At 43.7% G+C, this 20,589-nt stretch overlaps 1 protein-coding gene across 1 annotated transcript in view; it reads left to right on the top strand.

The window, feature by feature from the left end:
- The window catches only part of FLT1 (fms related receptor tyrosine kinase 1), a 196,848-nt gene that overhangs the window by 144,653 nt on the left and 31,606 nt on the right, over nt 1–20,589 (top strand). The window contains exons 16-18 of the mRNA XM_055244574.2: nt 6,784–6,890; nt 12,948–13,080; nt 18,092–18,196. Of these exons, the coding sequence (XP_055100549.2) occupies nt 6,784–6,890; nt 12,948–13,080; nt 18,092–18,196 (345 nt within the window). The remainder of the gene's footprint in view (nt 1–6,783; nt 6,891–12,947; nt 13,081–18,091; nt 18,197–20,589) is intronic.

Raw genomic sequence — 20,589 nt, 5'->3', positions numbered from 1 at the left:
TACAGGTACAAGGAAGTACAGTTAGTTAAAAGTGAGAATCTAAGCGCAAAAAGGTTAAGTGATTTGTCCAGGGTTACACAGCTAGGAAATGGCAGAGCTGAGAATTGGAACCATGTTCAACCATCCTGCTCTATTGCTCTATAGGTTTTATGCTCTATACCTCAACTCTAAGGTAGCACAGCATGGTGGTTAAAAAGACCCATTCTGAAGCCAGATGCCTCACTCTTCATGAGCTGCATAACCTTTGCCAAGTTCCTTACCTTCCTGGTGCTTCCAGTCTCTCATTGTAAAATGGGCATACTAATGATGGTATACCAATCTTTATAGGGTTGTTGTAAGGATTAACACATTTAAAACAGCATCTGGCATATAATAAAAATTTTGTAAGTGTTAGCTAACATTACCGTTTGTTAATACGATATACCAAATTCCATTTCAACAAAAGTTTCTGTATTATACTTTTCCTGGACTTAACCAGTAGGTCACCTAAAAGGTGTTCTAAGCCACAGAATTCCTGTTTGACTTAAGGATTTAACTTGTGAAAAAAGAAATGTGTTCCAGAACTAATGTCACATAATAGCAATTTAAATATCCTTACTTAACAGTACTCTTGAAAATGTACTTAAAATTTAATGGGAATACAGCATTTCCATACACCACTGTCCTTAGGAGTGGTTCCAAATTGGTGTACATAGATTCCTAAAAAACTTCATCCACAGTAATAAAGGTCTGCAGGCCTATTTTAACATTTCAACAAGCTCTAGAGAAACCATATAGTAAGGTTACCTGGATTATGCTGACTGGGTTTTACATAGAAGGACATGGCCCTGGTTGAGTGGCTTATGTTGCTCGGGGATCTTGAGAGTCAGGTCAAAGTGCATCTGAGTAATTTTCTTTTCGTTCATACCTAAATCTTTATTGAGACTTCCTCTGAGTCACTGCTGGAGACTCAAAGTGAACAAGAAACATGTCCTTCTCTGAGGTCCTAATAGGTTAATGGGCAATAAACCCACATAAGTAGTTACTCAAATTATAATAACGATAGAACCAGAGAATAACACCTAAACCAACCCTAGGATCAGGCGAATTTCTCAGGGAGGTGGACCAGTTGTTTGCAGAAATTGATGAGTACTTAGGTCCAGATCTGATTTGTTTCAGAAAGAAAAGGCAAATTGTATTAAATAATACATGCAATGTGTTTGGATGAAAAAAATTGCTCTGCACTTGAGGTCCAAAAAGTGATAAGGAAAAAAAAAAAAAAAAAGAAAAGGGTTGGAAGGGAAAAAAAAAGAAAAGAGTTGGAGTAAGGGGTGTAGATGGAGAAACAGAGAGACAGTGGGAGAGGGAGAGAGGAAGGGAGGGAGAGAGGGAGAGAGAGAGAGAAAGGAAAGAAGGAAGGAAGGAGGGGAGGAGAGAAGGAAGGAAAGAAGGAAGGAAGGAGGAGAGGAGGGAAGGAAGAAGGAAGGAAGGAAGGAAGGAAGGAAGGAAGGAAGGAAGGAAGGAAGGAAGGCAGGCAGGCAAGCAGGCAAGCAGGGAGGGAGGCAGGCAGGCAGGCAGGCAAGCAGGCTTCAAAATAATAGCTAACACTAAGTTTACGCAATTCACATGTGAGGAAGGGGCTGTTATCTCCACTTTGTAAGGATGAGGAAACTGGTGCACAGAGTACCTGCCCTTTCCCGATGAAACCTGTGTTCGGTCCCTAAGTCAAGGCAGGCCCTGGGACAAGGTGCTCTGGTCTTTTGCTTGGGGTGTTTCCTTAACTCCTTGGGAAACTCTGTCTGGTTATATTGCATGAGCTGAGTTGGCTGGCTCTGCTGCCTACCCATTCATGCAGTCTGATGCCACACAGTGTCATACATCAGGGCTGGTGTGATGCTGCCAGACCATGCAGCCCAGGCCATGTGTACAGAGAGCTACTATTGCTGTCAGGAAAGTTCAGGACACTGCGCAGCTGCAGAGACTTCAGGCAAGATACACACCCCTTCAGAACTCAGACCATCCCTGGTGTGGCATCTCCCCTCCCTATTCCAAAAGGGATGGTATAAAGCCTGGGAGAGTAATTGACGTGAAATGCTCTGTGCAACCAGGTCAACAGTCTGTCATAGATACAGTTACCATACACTCTTCAAATTGGCTATATTCTTGTCAGTATCCCAAATAAAACTAACCTTGTACTATGTCCTGATGCTGGCCTTTCACACACATCATGCGGGAGCCATGTCCCTGAGACCCAGTGCTAACTCCTAATTACTGTCAAATCCCACCCACATTTCCCCGGCCTCTTTCCACTCCTGTGTGCTGCTGGGTTATCTCATGCACTTAGTTCATCAGCTGTCACCAGCAAGTTGAAGCTGGGTTTAGTCAGGCCAGTGTGTTTGACTGCTGAGAAAACACCTAAGGGTTCACTTCAGTTAGTCACCCAGCATAAGACTGTCCTAACAGTCGCTTTTCAAACAGAGATAGAGACTAAGCCATCAAATGCAATAAAGCATTGATACTACAGCACATACTGTAAAATTCTAATGTTTTTCAATAAGCAGTACTGAACATTATTAATATTAAATAGATCTTTCCTTCCTGATAAATGGTCATCTTGAAGATGTTTTTTAATGGGCTGATTCCTTAAATGTGTAAATATTTGCACACAAACACATTTGGTCCACTGAAATGAATTTTGCTTGAGTAAGGACTGTGGAATTAGACTTTGGGGGTCAGCTTCCTGTCCCACAGAATGCAGTAGGAAAGTTCCCACAATCAAGGGGGCCTCTCTTAGTGCATTCCATGCGGGAAGCATCTGCAGAGGTTTTATGCAGACAGTGCAATGTCTCAAGATGCTATCAGCATCTCCGACAGCCAAAGGCCACTGTGTCCTGAGAGGATCCCAATCCCAATCAAATTCCACAAAATTTATTTGCAGCATAAGCAAGAATGTGTGCGTGTGTGTGTGTGTGCGCACGTGCATGTGTGTGTGTGTGCATGTGTGTACAGCAAGGCCGCATTAAACCTCACTGTCACTGTGGAGAAAGAAACCAAACTCATATGAACTTGAGCTTACAGTTTTCCCATTGTGAGGATGTGTAGTGACAGAAAAGGTTATCACACTTAGAAATTTCTTTAAGGAAGTTATTTTCAATCAACCCCAAGAGGTTCAGGGAAACTTACGCCCAGCTGACAAAGCAGCAAATAAGCCAATTCATTCATTTGACCACTATTTTCAGGATGTCTACTATATGCCAGGCACTGTTCTGAACCCTGGGGATGTAGCAGTGAACAAGAGAACCATAGTCCTACATTCTGCTGCTTCACTCAGAACTTATAACACGCTCATCAGTTCATATTTGAATACCAGACTGTGAGCTCCAACCATGCTCTTTCTCTTCTAACTGTATACCAGCACCTGGAACATATCTGCAATAGAGGTGGTGGTCTACATGTTTTATGAAGTAATACACAGGAACAGAGATGTGACCCTAAACTCTTTTTTTTTTTTTGAGACAGAGTCTCGCTCTGTAGCTCAGGCTGGAGTACAGTGGCGCAGTAGCACGATCTTGGCTCACTGCAACCTCCGCCTCCCGGGTTCAAGCAATTCCCCTGCCTCAGCCTCCTGAGTAGCTGGGACTACAGGCGCCTGCCACCAAGCCCAGCTAATTTTTTGTATTTTTAGTAGAGACGGGGTTTCACCATATTAGCCAGGATGGTCTCGATCTCTTGACCTCATGATCTGTCCGCCTCGGGCTCCCAAAGTGCTGGGATTACAGGCGTGAGCCACCGCGCCCGGCCCCTAAACTCTTTAAAACCCTCATGAAATTCTTTAGAAGTAGGTAAAGCAAAACATATATATACATTCATTCGCCCAAGCTGATGAGTAGGGTGAATAAGTTACGGACTCAGTCATTAGGAAGCACACATTTTGGCAGAGAAATAGCAAAAGCCAAAGCATGGAGGTTCCGAAGGGTTGGTGTATTTAAGAAACTATAAGAACTGTGGCGTGACTGAGGCAAGTGGGAGGATAGCAGGAGATGAAGCTGAAAAGACAGGCAAGGTTGGGCATAAAGGATTTAAGGATTTGGACTTTTATCCTGATGGTGATAGGGAACAGACGATGGAATTTAGACAGAAGAGTAATGGGATTTTAAATTGGTGATTTGGCAAGATCACTCTGGCTGCAGAGGTAGAGGACAGACTGGAGGGAGCCATGGCCAGTGAGGTAGTCCTGGTGAGAAATGATAAGGCCTTATTTTAGGCAGTCACAGCTGGGTAGGAGAGCTGATAATTTAATGATCCAAGGAAGTAGAATGGGCAGGACTTTGTGATGGGCTGGATGGAGAGAAAATATCAGTTTCCACTCCAGACTAAAAGATAACTTTGTGGCGGGGACTGTGGCCAATAGGAAGTGATTAATCTGCGCTTGTAAAGGCTGGAAGGATCAGAGAGGAGGAAGTGGCATACTCTTGGAAGCTTAGTGGTTAAGCATGTGCAGTCAGATTATCTGGGTTAAAATCACAGCTCCACCACTTGCAAGCTGTGTGACTTTGGGCAAGAGGCTTAATCTGTCTATGTCTCAATTTCCTCATTCATAAAATAGGAATAATCTAGCTTGTAGGATTTTTGTGAGTCTTTGGTGAATCAATACATGTCGGTCCTTAGAAAAGTCCCTAGAATAGAAAGCACTCAATAAGGGCCAATGAGTTATTGTTATTCTCAGGTTTCCAGCTTGTGCATTTGCTATGATTCGGGCAGGAAACCTTGGCTCCAACTGCCTGCAGCCTTTAGATCAAATCCACCACACAGATGCTCAGAAGCCTGTATGGTCTGGTCCTGTCCTGTATCTTGTATTATACTGCCCTATCTTTTCCCAGGTCTGAGTCTTGTGTCTTGTTTTTGTTTTGAGATGGAGTCTCACTCTGTCACCCAGGATGGAGTGCAGTGGTGTGATCTCAGCTCACTGCAACCTCTGCCTCCTGGGTTCAAGCTATTCTCCTGCCTCAGCCTACCAAGTAGCTGGGATTACAAGTGTCCCCCCACCACACCCGGCTAATTTTTTTTTGTATTTTTAGTAGAGACGGGGTTTCACCATGTTGGCCAGGCTGGTTTTGAACTCCTGACCTCAGGCGATCTGCCCATCTTGGCCTCCCAAAGTGCTAGGATTACAGGCGTGCACCATCGCACTTGGCCAGGTCTGGGTCTTTACTCATACTGTTTCCTCTGCCTATAATGCCCTCCCCTGCCTTCATCTCTGCAGATTAAAATCCATTTCAAATCCCACCTCTTCGAAAAAGTATTATTAGATTACTATTAGACAGTAGTATATATTAGATTCCCTCAACCGCCGAATCTTTTAAAATCTAATTTTTCTGTATTTGCCTTAAGTCTCTTGGTTAGGTTTGAATGGGCTCCTTGAGAGTGGCAACTGTCCCTCATTAATTTTTCTATCTCCTCTGGCCCCTAAACTTGCCTCTAGTACAACTCAATACATCTTTGTTGCATTGAAACAGAGAGCCCCCAAGATGAAGTGCTCATGTATGAAATTGGAGTATTACTGCCCCTGACTTCATAGGGTAGTTTTGCATGCTAAGAATATAATAAGTGCCCAGCAAATTAGATCCTCATCCACATCATTATTTCTAAAAAGAAAGTTTCACTTGTCCTTTTCCCACCTTAATATAAACATCTATCTGTCTGTCTCTCTCTCTCTTTTGAGACTGGGGCTTGCTCTGTTGCCCAAGCGGGAGTGCAGTGGCGCAATCATTGCTCACTACAGCATGGAACGCCTGGACTCAAGTGATCCTCCTGCCTCAGCCTCCAGAGTAGCTGGGATTACAAGTGTGTGCTACCACATCTTTTTTTTTTTTTTAAGAGAAGGCATCTTGCTATGTTGTCCAGGATGGTCTCAAATTCTGGGGCTCAAGCAATCTTCCCTCCTTAGGCTCCCAAACTGCTAGGATTACAGATGCGAGCCACCACACCCAGCCACTTCTGTCTCATTGTAATTAAGTTAAAGGATAAAGGCATTACTTTAGAATTCCTGGGAAATTGCTCACAAGAATCAATACTGTTCTGGCCCATGGAGGCATTTCTTTACAAATTCCAGAGTTCCCTCTCTGGGGGCATGGCTTGAATACTTTATGTCTTTTCTTTTTGGTCTTGGAGGAACAGTGCTCAGCTTTTAATCTCTGTGATTCTGATAGAGAAGGTGACTGGGAAGGATTCAGGTCCAGCAATTGCCTCTTCTATCTCAGGCCCCCCAGTCTGGCTGACGAAGCCAGAAACAGAGCCCTAGACACAGGGAGTGGGATGTGGGCGCTTTGGGCTGGCTGTTCCAAAGAGAGCAAACAGGCAACTGTGACAGTCCTGGATTTATTTTTATTTTAAAAATCTACTTTGAAGAATTTTGTGAGTCCCAAAGAAGCCCTTTTATGTCATTATTTTAATGGGCTTTTGTTCCTGCCTTAATTTTTTCCCATTTTTAATTTCTCCTCTAATTCTTACTTAGCTGTTTCTGGAATTACAAAGTTTGCAAACTTGACAGCAAAATTTCTGGAAAGCCTTTTCTATGTGAGTTCATTATGTGAGTTCATGTATACTGCCTTTTCTATGTGAGTTCATGTATATGCCTGGCTCAGTAGGTAAGAGATCTGTCCCAGGGACTGATTTTGTGGCGGCAGATTGGGTTCACTATGATAAACCATTCAGGGAAACTGAGCCTCTTTGATAAAACCACAAAGATTCTAAGTTTGGAGTTTCTTTTTTGCTCCACTATTGTGATTTTTTTTTTCTCTCTAGGAACCTCGGACAAGTCTAATCTGGAGCTGATCACTCTAACATGCACCTGTGTGGCTGCGACTCTCTTCTGGCTCCTATTAACCCTCTTTATCCGAAAAATGAAAAGGGTAAGAACATAGATGATGTTCTATGCTCCTTTTTACATATATTCTAAAAAGCCTGATATGATGTCTAGAGTAGGCAAACAAATGTTGGACCCTCTTTCTTTCCCTTCCCTCTCCTTCCTATCTGTGACCTGGTGAACACAGAAAGAAAATAAATCATCAAAATGTCTCTAACCACAAGGTGGGGTGTTCAAAAGAAAGCCATAACAATGAACTGATGAATACTTCTCAGGGACAGAAGGTATTTTTGATATAAAATATGTTAATAGAGTCTTTAAAGGCAATATGGGACCTGTGAAACCTTTATTTCCTAACCCTCACTCTCTGCTAAGAAATAAAAAAGAGGCTGGGTGTGGTGGTACATGACTGTAATCCCAGCACTTTGGGAGACCCAGGCAGGAGGATCGCTTGAGGCCAAGATTTCAAGACCAGCCTGTCCGACATAGTGAGACCCTGACTCCACAAAAAATTTTGAAACTTAGGCAGGTATGGTGGTGCACACCTGTAGTCCCAGCTACTCAGGAGGCTGAGGTGGGAAAATCACTTTAGCCTGGGAGGTCAAGTGAGCAGTGAATCATATGCCACTGTACTCCAGCCTGAGCGACAGAGTGAGACCCTGTCTCAAAAAAAAAAAAAAAAAAAAGGAAAGGCCCACCTTTGAATTCTCTCATAACATATTGGAAGTAAAAATAAGTGGACTCTTGTTCTATACTTTCTGAGTCACACCACAAAATCAAGTTCTTTATAGTGTGAGGTCCAGGTTGGCATTCAGGACATCAGATTTCTATACTTAGGTCTGCAATATGATCTGCTTCTCTGAAATCCAGTGAGAAAAAAGCTTACATTTATTCATTCATTCATTCATGCTTCAAATATTTACTGCATACCCACTCAGTGCAGCGTGCCAGGCCCTGTGCAAGGCCCTCTGATGACAGTGGGGCAGATGCTGGAGTGAGCAGTCAGAGGAGATTGGCTTTAATCAGCCACACAAATGTGAAACTGCAGCTCTGAGTTAGCTGAAAGAGTAGCTGCCTAAAAGATGTGTAAGAGGAGTGTTAAGGTAAGAAAGAGAGGAAGGAGTGTTGTAGGCAGAAGGAAGAGCATTTAGGAGGCTGGGCAGGGGAGGGGGAACACAGTGAGAAGGAGAGACTGACAGAAGGCCAGGGCTACAGTGCAGAGAACAGGATGAACGAGGTATGAGGTGAGGCTGCCAAGGAATGGAAAGGGAAAGCGGCAAGGCCTGGCCAGGCAGGGTCTCGCAGGCCATGGTGAGGAATTTGGTCCGTATTCTAAAATCAATGGGAAGCCTTGGGGAGGAAAGGTACGTTAGGCTAAGGCAGGGATGGGGGAGTGGGGCGCCTAGTGTGACAGATATATGTCTGGAAAAATTATTTTGGCTACCCGGGGGGGCAAGAGTGAATAGAGAGGCACTTGGTAGAAGACTTCATAGTAGTCCAGGTAAGAAATTATGGTGGCTGCCGGGCGCAGTGGCTCACGCCTGTAATCCCAGCACTTTGGGAGGCCGAGGCGGGTGGATCATAAGGTCAGATCGAGACCATCCTGGCTAACACAGTGAAACCCCATCTCTACTAAAAAGACAAAAAATTAGCCAGGCATGGTGGCAGGCACCTGTAGTCCCAGCTACTTGGGAGGCTGAGGCAGGAGAATGGCATGAACCTGAGAGGTGGAGCTTGCAGTGGGCCGAGATCACACCACTGCACTCCAGCCTGGGCTACGAAGCGAGACTCTATCTCAAAAAAAAAAAAAAAAAGAAAGAAAAGAAAAGAAATTATGTTGGCAGGCCAGGAGTGGTGGCCTTTGGGATGCCTGGCACTCAGGGTGGATCACCCAAGGTCAGAAGTTCGAGACCAGCCTGGCCAATATGGTGAAAACCCGTCTCTACTAAAAATACAAAAAATTAGCTGGGCATGGTGGCAGGCACCTGTAGTCTCAGCTACTCGGGAGGCTGAGGCAGGAGAATGGTTTGGACCCGGGAGGTGGAGGTTGCAGTGAGCTGAGATCACCCCATTGCACTCCTGCCTGGGCAACAAGAGTGAAACTCTGTCTCAAAAAAAAAAAAAAAAAGAAAAGAAAAGAAAGAAATTATAGTGGTGGCCGGGCACAGTGGCTTATGCCTGTAATCCCAACACTTTGGGAGGCCAAAGTGTTGGCCTCAGGAGATCACCTGAGATCAGGAGTTCAAGACCTGCCTGGCCAACATGGTGAAACCCCGTCTCTACTAAAAATACAAAAATAAGCCAGGTGTGATGGCACTTGCCTGTAGTTTCAGCAACTAGGGAGGCTGAGGCAGGAGAATCACTTGAACCCGGGAGGCGGAAGTTGCAGTGAGCCAAGATCACACCACTGCATTCCAGCCTGGGTGACACAGTGAAACTCTGTCTCAAAAAAAAAGAAAAAAGCAAGAAAGAAATTATGGTGCCTCTGACTAAATGATTAGAGTCAAGGAATATTTGGGAAGTAAAATCAGTAGGACATGAGAAGTATCAGAAGGCCTCCTTAATTTCTAGAGATTAGCCCTTATTAATATGCCAGGTCTTATGGGAAGCTCTTTATGCAGTATGTCAATAAATTATTCCAAAAATACGAAAAGGTAAATATATTATTATTCCCGTTTTATAGAGGGCAACTGAGGCTCAGCAAGATAAAGTTAACTGATCCAAAGTCACTATGGTTGGACCTTAGTTTTGAACCCAAGCTATTTGACCTTAGATTTGATATTTACAACCAATAAGATATACTTTATGGTGCTGGTATGAGAGACAAGGCCAGCAGCCATCCTCTATGGTAAATGTTTAACGTCAGGCTTTTGCCATTTGGAGTGACTGATTTTGAGACATGACAACTAAGTCCACTGCTTGAGAAGGAAACAAAGGCCACACAGTAGTTTGGAAAGGGGAGATACACCATATAGGGAAATACATCTAACAGAAGCAAAACTTGCCAAATCTGCAAGGAGGTACAAAGGCTGTAGGAGTTCAAAGGAGGAGAAGGGGAGAAAAAACTTCCGAGAAAGCGAGGCTTGAGACAGACTTTGAAGGCTGTAGCTGGAAGGAAAGAAGCAGAAAAACAGCCCGCCCTAGTCCTTCCTACTCCCCAGAGCGGGGAAGTAGTCTGGTTACTTAGCATAGAGGAGTACAGTAGAAATAAAACTGGAAAGGGGCTGGGCACGGTGGCTCATGCCTATAATCCCAGAACTTTGGGAGGCCAAGGCGGGCAGATCATTTGAAGTCAGGAGTTCGAGACCAGCCGGTGAAACCCCGTCTCTACTAAGAATACAAAAATTAGCTGGGCGTGGTGGCAGGCACCTATAATCCTACCTACTCGGGAGGCTGAGGCAGGAGAATCGCATGAACCCAGGAGGCAGAGGTTCCAGTGAGCCGAGATTATACCACTGCACTCCAGCCTGGGTGACAAAAGTGAGACTCCATCTAAAAAAAATAAAAAGTAACAAAAATAAAACTGGAAAGGTACATTGGGACTAGACTGAAGAGGTCCCTTCTATTTCTAATATTCTCTGAAATTTTGATGTCAATAAGAAAGAATGAGAGTAAGAGATCATTATCTCAAAAACAGAATGCCTGTAAAATGTGAAAAGGATTGGGGGAGGTAAAGAGGAAAAAGACATCCCAAAATATTTCCATGTGGTTCCTCTAACGACAATGTAAATTCCTCATTGATAAAGACGGCATTTTATCTTTTTATCCTCACCCTGCATAGTTATAGCTAACATTTATTGTTATAATTATAGCTAACATTTATTGAGGCTTACTACATACCAGACCCTGCTCTTAATAGCCTTCCATGTATTATTTCATTTGATATTCACAACAACCCTATGAGATAAGTACCATTATTACAGATAAGAAAACTAAGGTTAGAGGGCAGTTTGTCCAGTTATGTGTGTGGGTGAGCAGAAGTTGACCTGTGATTCAAACCCAGGTATTCAGCCCCCATGCCTGGGCTTTGAAGCACTTAGCCGTGCAGCCTCCATGCCAAGCACCTAGTAGCTGCTCAGTGTTAATGTCAATTGAAAGAATAAATATTTGCCGACTAACGTTTTACTATCACAGTCTCCTCAAAGCCCTCACTTAAGGTTTGTTTGGTGTCTCCTCTCACCTGCCTTATTGAGATAAACCATAAAATTCCATAGGTGCCACATGGGAGACTGCCTACCACTGCCTATTCCCCTGCCTCTGTCAACACTACTGCCAGCCTCCCCACACATCCTGCATGAGCCCAAGATGTCCCTTGCGAGGTTTCAGCTACCCTATGCTCTGTGAGGATTGGAGATTGTTTCTCAGGGCTCGGGTATACAGGACATTGAAAAGTTTAGTCATAAAACCTACTACTACCGCAGCTTCTCTAATGGGCACCTAGTACCCTGTTATAGGAATTCATACTCTTCACAGAGTGTCTGGCAGGCCGGGCCCTCATAGTCTAACAGCAATGGCAACCACAGTTCGTGACAAACGTGCTCCGTATCGTTTTTTGCTTCTCATCCTTGACGGAGGCCAAGCAAACCTTTCTGCCTTGAGCTATTTGTCACACATTTTAGTGATAATTTTTGTGAGAAGGAGAATGATTGCAAGTGATGGATGATGTGAGCTGTGACAGCCCAGAACAGAGTGAGTGAGTAAGGGCTGAAGAATGTGAGTGGGTGTGAAATGGTGTGTATGGAGAGGTTGTCTTCTCCATTCCAACTCTGATCCCGTTTAGGGAAAAGCACCAAAAGGAAGGGCCCCAAAACTCATTTAAATGAAGTTTACATAACTTCTGGCCAAGTGTTATATGGGAAAACATGCTTCCTTTCCATCCTATCCAAGAGTCTGCCTGCAGAAATGCAGTCATCAATTCTAGAAATTTGCCCATTAACAGGAAATACACCCATTGATATGAATCTAAGACATTAAATGTAAATCCACTTATCTATGATCTGAAATAAAGGGTATTTTCTGGGCTTGATTTGCATTACCAAGATAAAAAAGCACTTCAAGGCAGATGTCTGCCTTATTCACTTGACATCCTACCAATGGGCAAATGAACTCAGAATGTGGCTTGTGTATAAGTCTTATACCATATTTACTCCTTGGCCTTTGAAATAATCAATTTTTTTTTTTTTTTTTTTTTTAGACAGAGTCTTGCTCTGTTGCCCAGGCTGGAGTGCAGTGGCACCATCTTGGCTCACTGCAACCCCCACCTCCTGGGTTCAAGCAGTTCTCCTGCCTCAGCCTCCCAAGTAGCTAGGACTACAGGCGTGTACCACCACACCTGGCTAATTTTTGTATTTTTAGTAGAGTCGGGGTTTCATCATGTTGGCCAGGCTGGTCTTGAATTCCTAACCTCAGGTGATCCGCCCACCTCAGCCTCTTAAAGTGCTAGGATTACAGGCCACCACATACAGCCTCAACTTCCATTTCTTACAGAAGGTAAACCTTATTCCAATCTCACTAAGGATTCAGCTACAACCTTTCCAGATAGCTGAAGCAACTAAGAGGTCAGGCCTTCTGGAAGTTTAAACACTTCTTAAGAAATGTGCCTTTCAGTGCCCCAGGGATCCTGGGTTTACTTTGCCACTTCTTGCTTTTCCTATATATGTAGAAAAGCCACAGTGCACCCCACTGTTGGCCCATCTGTAATGTATATTCCTGCTTATACAAGATGGCCATGGAAAGTTATTTTTAGTCATTGTTTGGAATGACTTTATAAAAATGCTTTGCATTTTTTAGCAAGACTATCATATAATTGTTTAAGATCAAGTACAACACATAAGGTCACCGGAGAATTTGAGTGCATGTTATCCAAGATAGGATGGTAGAGCTCACATTACAGAAATGTAGTGTGGGAATAGTAAGGAGCTGTTTAATAGAAATTGCACACCCAAGTGTAATGAGTGTATGTGAATGTGGAGAAGTACTTTCTGTACCTGGCCACACAGTTTCAACCAAATGATCCCAAATAAAACAGTGGATGTTAACTGAATATCCAGGATTTGTAAAGTTGTTTTCTTCTTGATGACTTTGAGATCTCTTTATTTCTCAGTCTTCTTCTGAAATAAAGACTGACTACCTATCAATTATAATGGACCCAGATGAAGTTCCCTTGGATGAGCAGTGTGAGCGGCTCCCTTATGATGCCAGCAAGTGGGAGTTTGCCCGGGAGAGACTTAAACTGGGTAAGATATTTGTTCAACAGATTCGTAAACCTATACCGAGCACACATTACATGAAAAACACTGTGCTTTGAGAGATGCGAAAGTAAACTAAACCTGGGATTCTACCCTCCAGCTGCTCACAAACTAGCAAGGGAGATGGACACAAAAGTAAATAATTCCAATGCAATGCTCAGATAACAGTACAAGGTGACAGGCAGCACCTGTTTGTTCATGCGACAGTTATTAGGCACCTTCTCTGAGCAGCAGACACTGGTCTAAGCCCTGGAGACACAAAGGTGCTTGCATCTCTTCCCTCAAAGGGCTCAGTCTGGAGATAGGTGCAAAAGTGGTAAGTGAAGGGGGACGGAGAGAGAGGCATTACAAGTACACGTACTCTTACATAATGAAACTGTTGAGGGATTAGAAATATGTGATCCAGAACATAATTGAGGGTGGCAAGGAACAGTGAAATCAAACATTTTGTGAAAGAGTTGGTGCTCTTCAAGGCCATGGATCAAAAAAACCCTCTGCACAAATCCACAAATTACATACTTTGATTTTCCTGGGAATGTCCAGAACGAGTAGAAAGCCCTAGAGGACTCATGTAAGTTTCACTTTTGAAGAGCAAAGACTGTTGTTTTCCAGGTAGCGCAGATGCTATAAACAGCAGACAAATGTGCTTTCCCGCAGCCTACCTTCCAGTTCCTTCAGCTCAGACGTCACAAAGCCCATTAATCTCCAGCCTCTGGTACTACAAAACAATTGGAACCTCAATTACTCCTACCCAAAATGTTTGGATTGTGGCTTCTGAAAGTTTTCCACTCACGCCTGTGTATGCCAGAGTCATTAGTAGTTGGAACTAAGAAAACAGATTGTGGATCCAGTGTTCTTGGAGCTTGTCCCTCTCGGTGTGGAGAGCCTGTTGTTCCAAATTCAACAGTATCGTCCCTCTCCTTACATGCAAATGATACAGGGGTGAGGGATGTAGCGGGCAGAGAGGGGAAAATGGCGTTTGTTTTTCTCTTGGGCCTTGAAATGATTCTGCTTACACTGAGAAAGGACTGGCCTCAGGAGCGTGTTCTATTTGGCTTGGGGAGGAAACTTGGAAATCAGTGAAAAGCTGGAGAGACAGGAGAAAGCCAGCAATGGCTGTGGACAGGAGGAAAAAATCAACTACATTTAGAGTAGTTAAGGGCAGGTGGCACACTGGATGAGTTCCTTCTGCAAGTCTAAATTATATGGCAGCTAGCCCAGCCCCTCAGTGACCTTGGCAGGAAATATGGGATAATTTTCCCACAATCACGAGCCATTCTCAGCCCACACTGCTTTTCAGTGTTATTAGTCATAATCAGTATAGGACACATGAGCTTTCTGTCCCATCGCTTCATTCCTTCCTAGTATCATTGTGATCCACACCACATCACAGATTGCTAATCCTTCTACCAGAATTCCCCTGGGGCTCTGTGGGTTTAAATAATCCCATTTCAGGAGAGTCTCCTTGTTGAAGATCATTCTTATCGCTCTTTTCCTTTCCAGAGTTGCCACATGCTAGGATTTGGCTGATGTCCATTTGAGTGTCTCTGATGGGTGAGAAAAAGTGTGTCAAGTCTGCTAATTTTGTCTTTCAATACAGAGTGTGGCTGCAAGGCCCGGAGGTATACTCCTCTGACTGAGTAACGTGGGAGCAAGGAGGCCCAAGACTTGTTTATTTCTTAAGCCAAATAAATGACAAAGTAATTTGAAGTAATGTCTAGCAACTGAAAATAACCCAGATTATGTCCAGATAGAGAGAAAAGGCTGTTTTAACTGGCAGTTATACTGGGGTTGTAAATGTAGAGAAATACACAAGGTTATATCTGGTTTCAGCTGTATCTACTTGTTGGTTACTATCAGCAGCCCTGGTGAGTGGGGTTGGAATTTATAGTACTTGATAGATGGATGCAGTTGGAGGTTGGGTCAAAGGTGTTGCTACCACTAAAATTACTGAAATCCAAGAACAAAAAGAATCTTAAAAAAAAAAAAAAAAAGATTCCTCACTAACCCATGGGAGGGAATTCAGCTTCTATAAATTTATCACAGAAGTTAGGAGATAATTCAGCTCCTATATATTTATTATAGAAGTTAGAATAGGCTGGGTGTGGTGGCTCACGCTTGTAATCCCAGCGCTTTGGGAGGCTGAGGCGGGTGGGTCACCTGAGGTCAGGAGTTCGAGACGAGCCTGGCCAACATGGTGAAACCCTGTCTCTACTAAAAATACAAAAATGAGCCAGCTGTGGTGGCACGTGCCTGTAGTCCCAGCTACTCAGGAGGCTGAGCCAGGAGAATCATTTGAACCCAGGAGGTGGAAGTTGCCGTGAGCTGAGATCACGCTACGGCACTCCGGCCTGGGCGACAGAGCGAGACTCCGTCTCCAAAAAAAAAGTTAGAATAATGTTCAACACTGCATCTTTCTATTGAAAAATAATTAAAAGTCAGAATTACCTAATATAGAAAACAATACAGGGAGTCGGGAGTTTGGCAAGTGAATGGTGCCTGGGCTGGTGCTGCCTCTTGTAAGACCAGCTCTGAATGCCAGAGACAGCCCAACCCATGCTGCCATGCACTCTCCCCAGAGTGTCCAGGGCCCCTGGCCAGTCCAAGACATTCTTGGAGGAGATTCCAATATCCTTGCATTGTATGGCAATGACCTAGCACACTTCCGAGCTAGTTAGTGGTATTCCAGGAAACACTGAGGAGAATTTTAAGGGAAAAGAAAGATCAGGTGAGGTCAAGTCTGATGCAACTGGGCTCCCCCGAAACTGGAACCATGGGTCTGCAGAAGGATTCCAACACATCAGATGATTAAGGAGCCCATAACAGCTTCATGCTGTTTTATGAGGCAGCAGTCGGCTTCCAAGAGAATAAATGAAAAGACTGAGGGAAGCCAAATGAGAGCCAGTTTATTCTCACTGGTAAGAAGCAAAGTCCCAAACACTTGTTAAAACAAAGGGTGTTGTGACGGCTAAGACGGGATGTGGGGGCTGAAACCACAGAAAGTGCAAAGGATGCCACCTGCCCAAAACATGCAAGGGTCTTAGGAGTGTGAGGAGAAAAGATCTGGGTATTTCTCAGGCTCTGGACACTTTTCTTTTTAGATGGTAGAAGGCATTGTGGAAGAAAAACATTGATATTTTATCCCAAATAAAGCAAGGAATAAACCTCCAACCAAAATGCACCAGTTTTTACTAGTATAGAGAAGGCATATGCCAGCTCTGTTCCCACACTGGATTTTCAGATGTAGCACTTTCAGGATCCACTGGAGGCTCTTTTATTTCAACTCGAGGGTCCCCATCCTGGTCTATTTCTTCAACAATTTTACGCGAAGAAGGAAGCAGAGGCTGTAGCTCTGCCCGTGTTGCATGCTCTGGGAGGAATGTCATTTAGTAATCACCACAGGAGCATGTTTCACAAAAAGAGAAATGTGTCATCTCTCCAGTGCTCCCTCCGAATGCAGAGCACGTCCCTGCGGACAGCCACACAGAGGCCCCAATGATGACACTGGTATAACTGAAATTTTCATACATCCTAACTGGACACCTGGGGTGGTAGGTAGTAGAAGACATTAAGCAGAGCAAGGTAAAGACATTTTTGTCACTGAGTAGTTGGGCATAAAAGTAGAAAGGTTCTAATATGATAAGGAAGAAGCAAAGCTTCATTACAGACTACAAGAAACTTAAAAAAAATGTCCTTTGGGGAAACGGAGTGGAGTATGAGGAAGGAAGGGAGGAAAGAAGGTTCATTAACTGAAGGCACATTATCAGACGGGTCTAAGAAAGAGCACTTGGTTGGGAAAGGAGGGATTGTGTTAAATTAACACTCTAACTGCCAGGATTTATAATAGTTTTAACCAACCAGTGGTATTCTGTCATTTCCCCTTCCCCCAAGAAGAGCCAAAAAAAAGACTGACTTATTTCACTTACTCTTCTTTCGGTATCATGCTGGAGGTGCACCATTTCTCTGGGTTCTATTGAGCTGTTTCCTGATGTGCAAAAGGAAGTTCCCTGATATAAAAGGTAGCTTAGGTACTCCAGGGAGTGCCCTCCTCAAAGGGCATCAATCTCAGGGTCTCCATCCCATGGGCCCCTCTAGTTACCTATGACTAGGAGACTTGCTTTGGGCATCCCACACATTCCTGAACACCACTCTCCATTCTGCAGCAATATTTAGTAATAACAGATAGCACCAGGCACCAAGTTAGGTTCTGGGAAGATTCAGACATGGTCCTTGCCCCCTTGAGTAAAGGGGGGCAAGGACTCCCTGGCTCATTCTAGGATAGGGAAAGAAATATATTAACAGTCATTATAGCATAGCATCATGGGAACCATGAAAGGAACCTTGCTTGGTTATTGCATTTAGCAACTACCTCTCTGGGGTTGAAACAAATCACTGCCAGTGGTTGACCAGGCTCCTGTGCTGAACCTCGAGGATTTGTAATCTTCATCTAAGACACATTAGAAAGACTGGGAATATTTTGCCTGGTAGGGAAATCAGATAAATGACTTAGTGATTATTTTAAAGTTATGAGCATTATTATAATCCACAGTAGTAACCACCATTTTCTATTTCTCCCTTTTTGCTGAAAACAGATGAGAGAAAAATGACTGTAAATGGAAAAAGAAAAAGAGCTTAGGTTCCACACAGGGAAGTCTTCTTGGTCATAATGTTATTAAGCAATGGAAAAAACCACACGGGGACTTGGTCCCATCTCTCCTACGGGAGGACACTGTGGAAAGGAAACTGGATATCTACCTTCACTGAATGCCTTCTAGGGACTTACTCTATCTTCGAAGGATGTGGGGCCTCAGGAACAGAGTTAAGAGTTGAAAGGAAGAGACTCCAGAAATAAGTCCCTTATTTTGTCTCCTTTAGGGTCAGTTCACTGGAGATTCCATGCCTCACATGCACACATAGGAAAAGGCATTTCCTTCCTGAAAAAGACTTAAACTCACCCTATTGCCTTGGCAAACAAACCAGTGTCTTCTCTTCATTATAGGCAAATCACTTGGAAGAGGGGCTTTTGGAAAAGTGGTTCAAGCATCAGCATTTGGCATTAAGAAATCACCTACATGCCGGACTGTGGCTGTGAAAATGCTGAAAGGTATGTATGCTGTAGTTTGGCCTTCAACTGACCCATCACCGTTTTGCATTCCCTAAATATTGGTACAAGTTAGATATAGCCTGGGAACAGACACAAGCTTTTTCTGCTCAGGCCACATAATTTTCTTCTACTGCTACGAGGCCTCTTTGCTCACGAGTTTTAGATTAGGCCAGCACGAGCTGAGAATAAACCTTGTAAGTGGAACAATCCAGCACTGTCCACAGGAAAATGATCTCTGTCACCTCAAAGGTCTTTCTCTTCTCACATCACAGATTGTAGACAACAAGGGACTTAAGCCCATTGTAACTGCAGGTTCAAATTTTGGCATGATCTACTGTGATGTTGTCATGGAAACTTAGCAGCACATCCTAAATCCCAATGGCTTTGCTTGGGCTTGACCTGACTATAAAGTAAAACTATAAAGCTAGAACAATTGAGTTGATCAGAACTCTAAACTATTTTATACTAACTACCTCAGCCATAAAACATTTCCTCCTTAGCAGTTTAAAAACCTGAGTTATCTTTCTAGTGTTGAAAGATACTACTACTCTGTGAAGCACTGGGAGGTAGAACCAAATCACACAGTGACTTATGCCCAACACCAAAGACAGATTGAAAATGAAAATCAGCGAAAGTTGTGTAAACCAAATGTCTCAAAGACTCACAGGTCCTTTACAGTGTAGAAAATACTTCATTTCTTCATCTGTAATGGAATTTTATGATGCTTCAACTCAACAGAACTGAAAACTCAAAAAGCAGCTTTTAACTTTCCAAAGTCTCCAGGATATTGCTGGGAAATTTTGAAGCCCAGCAAGCTGTGAGTCCAACTACACAGGTACCTAGTACAAGCTCCAGGAGAAAGGGCTGTTTGCTTAGGGAGACTTCAAAGTTCTTCATCTTCTAGCAATAACTCCATTATTTCAAAAGCCCCATGTAAATATATTTTCAACTTCAAAAGGCTGTACTCCTCAAGAAAAACTAATAAAACCCTGCAAAGAACCTGCCAGTTCTACTCTGAAAGTAGTCTGGGAAGGAGTTTGGTATCCACAAGTTAGAACTTTTGTTTGGGGTAGACTTCCCAGACGAAGGCAGGTATTTCTGTCAAAATAGAGGCATGCTAGCACCCTCCCCGCGAGAACCCCAGATTCTGAAGAGAAGAGGCATCAACATGTCTTCTATGTGAGAAAGCACCAGACTAGATACTTTCACATATTAGGCTGAACCACACGAAACGGCCATTTTTCTTATTTCCTCTCAACAGCTTTGTGAGGTAGACATTATGATCCTCAGTTTGCAGATGAGGAAACATGGCCAAGAAAGGTTAAAAAGCCTCTGCAAGGCCACACAGCTGCTCAGTGTAAGTGTTTGTGTGCGAAAGTCTTCCAGCTTTGAATGCAGTGCTCTTTCCTCCACACCAGTGTGCCACAAAAGAGGGGCTGCAGAGACCTGACCTCCTGGAATTGGCACACTGCTCCAAAACCCTGAAAATGATCCTGGCCTGGTTTATAGAGGCAATCCAGTATGCAACCTAGAGATAGGTGGAAACTAAATCTGAAAGCAACTGTTTCCTCAGCTCGTCCCATTTCTCTGCTTGCTGCCACACATTGTCCTCTAGGAGAGGCAGCTCTGATATCCACACTAGTCTGTTGTGGGCCCAAGATAACACCTGTGGCCCTGCCTATAAATACAGCAAGCTGAACCAGCACCTGGTTTTTTTCCTCCAAAGAGGAAAGGGTTATAGGGAGATGAATGAGTTTGAAAGAAGATTCTGACTTGAGATTTTTTTTTTTTTTCTAAGAGACAGGGTTTTACTCTGTCGCCCAGGCTGGAGTGCAGTAGCATGATCATAGTTCACTGCAGCCTCTGCTTCTCAGGCCCAAGCAATCCTCCCACCTCAGCCTCTCAAGTAGCTGGGACTAGAGGCTCACACCATCACACCTAGCTAATTCAAAAAAATTTTTTTTTGTAGAGACAGTATCGCCATCTTGCCCAGGCTGGTCTCAAACTCCTGGGCTCAAGCAATCCTCCTGTCTCAGCCTCCCAAAGCGCTGGGATTACAGGCGTGAGCCACTGCACCCAGCTGAGATTTTTTTAAAAGGCTCAGAGAATCTCTTCTATGTAATACAGATTGCGTGTGTAGGGTCTTCATAAATGCCTATTTTTTTTTTTTAGCCATCAGCATTGATTGTAAAAGACTGCCAAATCACCCACTCTATAAAATTCCTTAAAAAAATTTCATTCAGCTTTCTTGCTTAAATTAATTGGCCATCTGATTCTGGGAGACACAAAAAAGGCATGGCCCGGCGCGGTGGCTCATGCCTGTAATCCAGCACTTTGGGAGGCCAAGGCCGGCAGATCACGAGGTCAGGCATTTGAGACCGGCCTGGCCAATA

Source organism: Symphalangus syndactylus, chromosome 15 (assembly GCF_028878055.3).
Source record: "Symphalangus syndactylus isolate Jambi chromosome 15, NHGRI_mSymSyn1-v2.1_pri, whole genome shotgun sequence".
Lineage (NCBI taxonomy): Eukaryota > Metazoa > Chordata > Mammalia > Primates > Hylobatidae > Symphalangus > Symphalangus syndactylus.
Note: the sequence above shows the minus strand (reverse complement) of the source record. Positions and strands in the feature narration are given on the sequence as shown.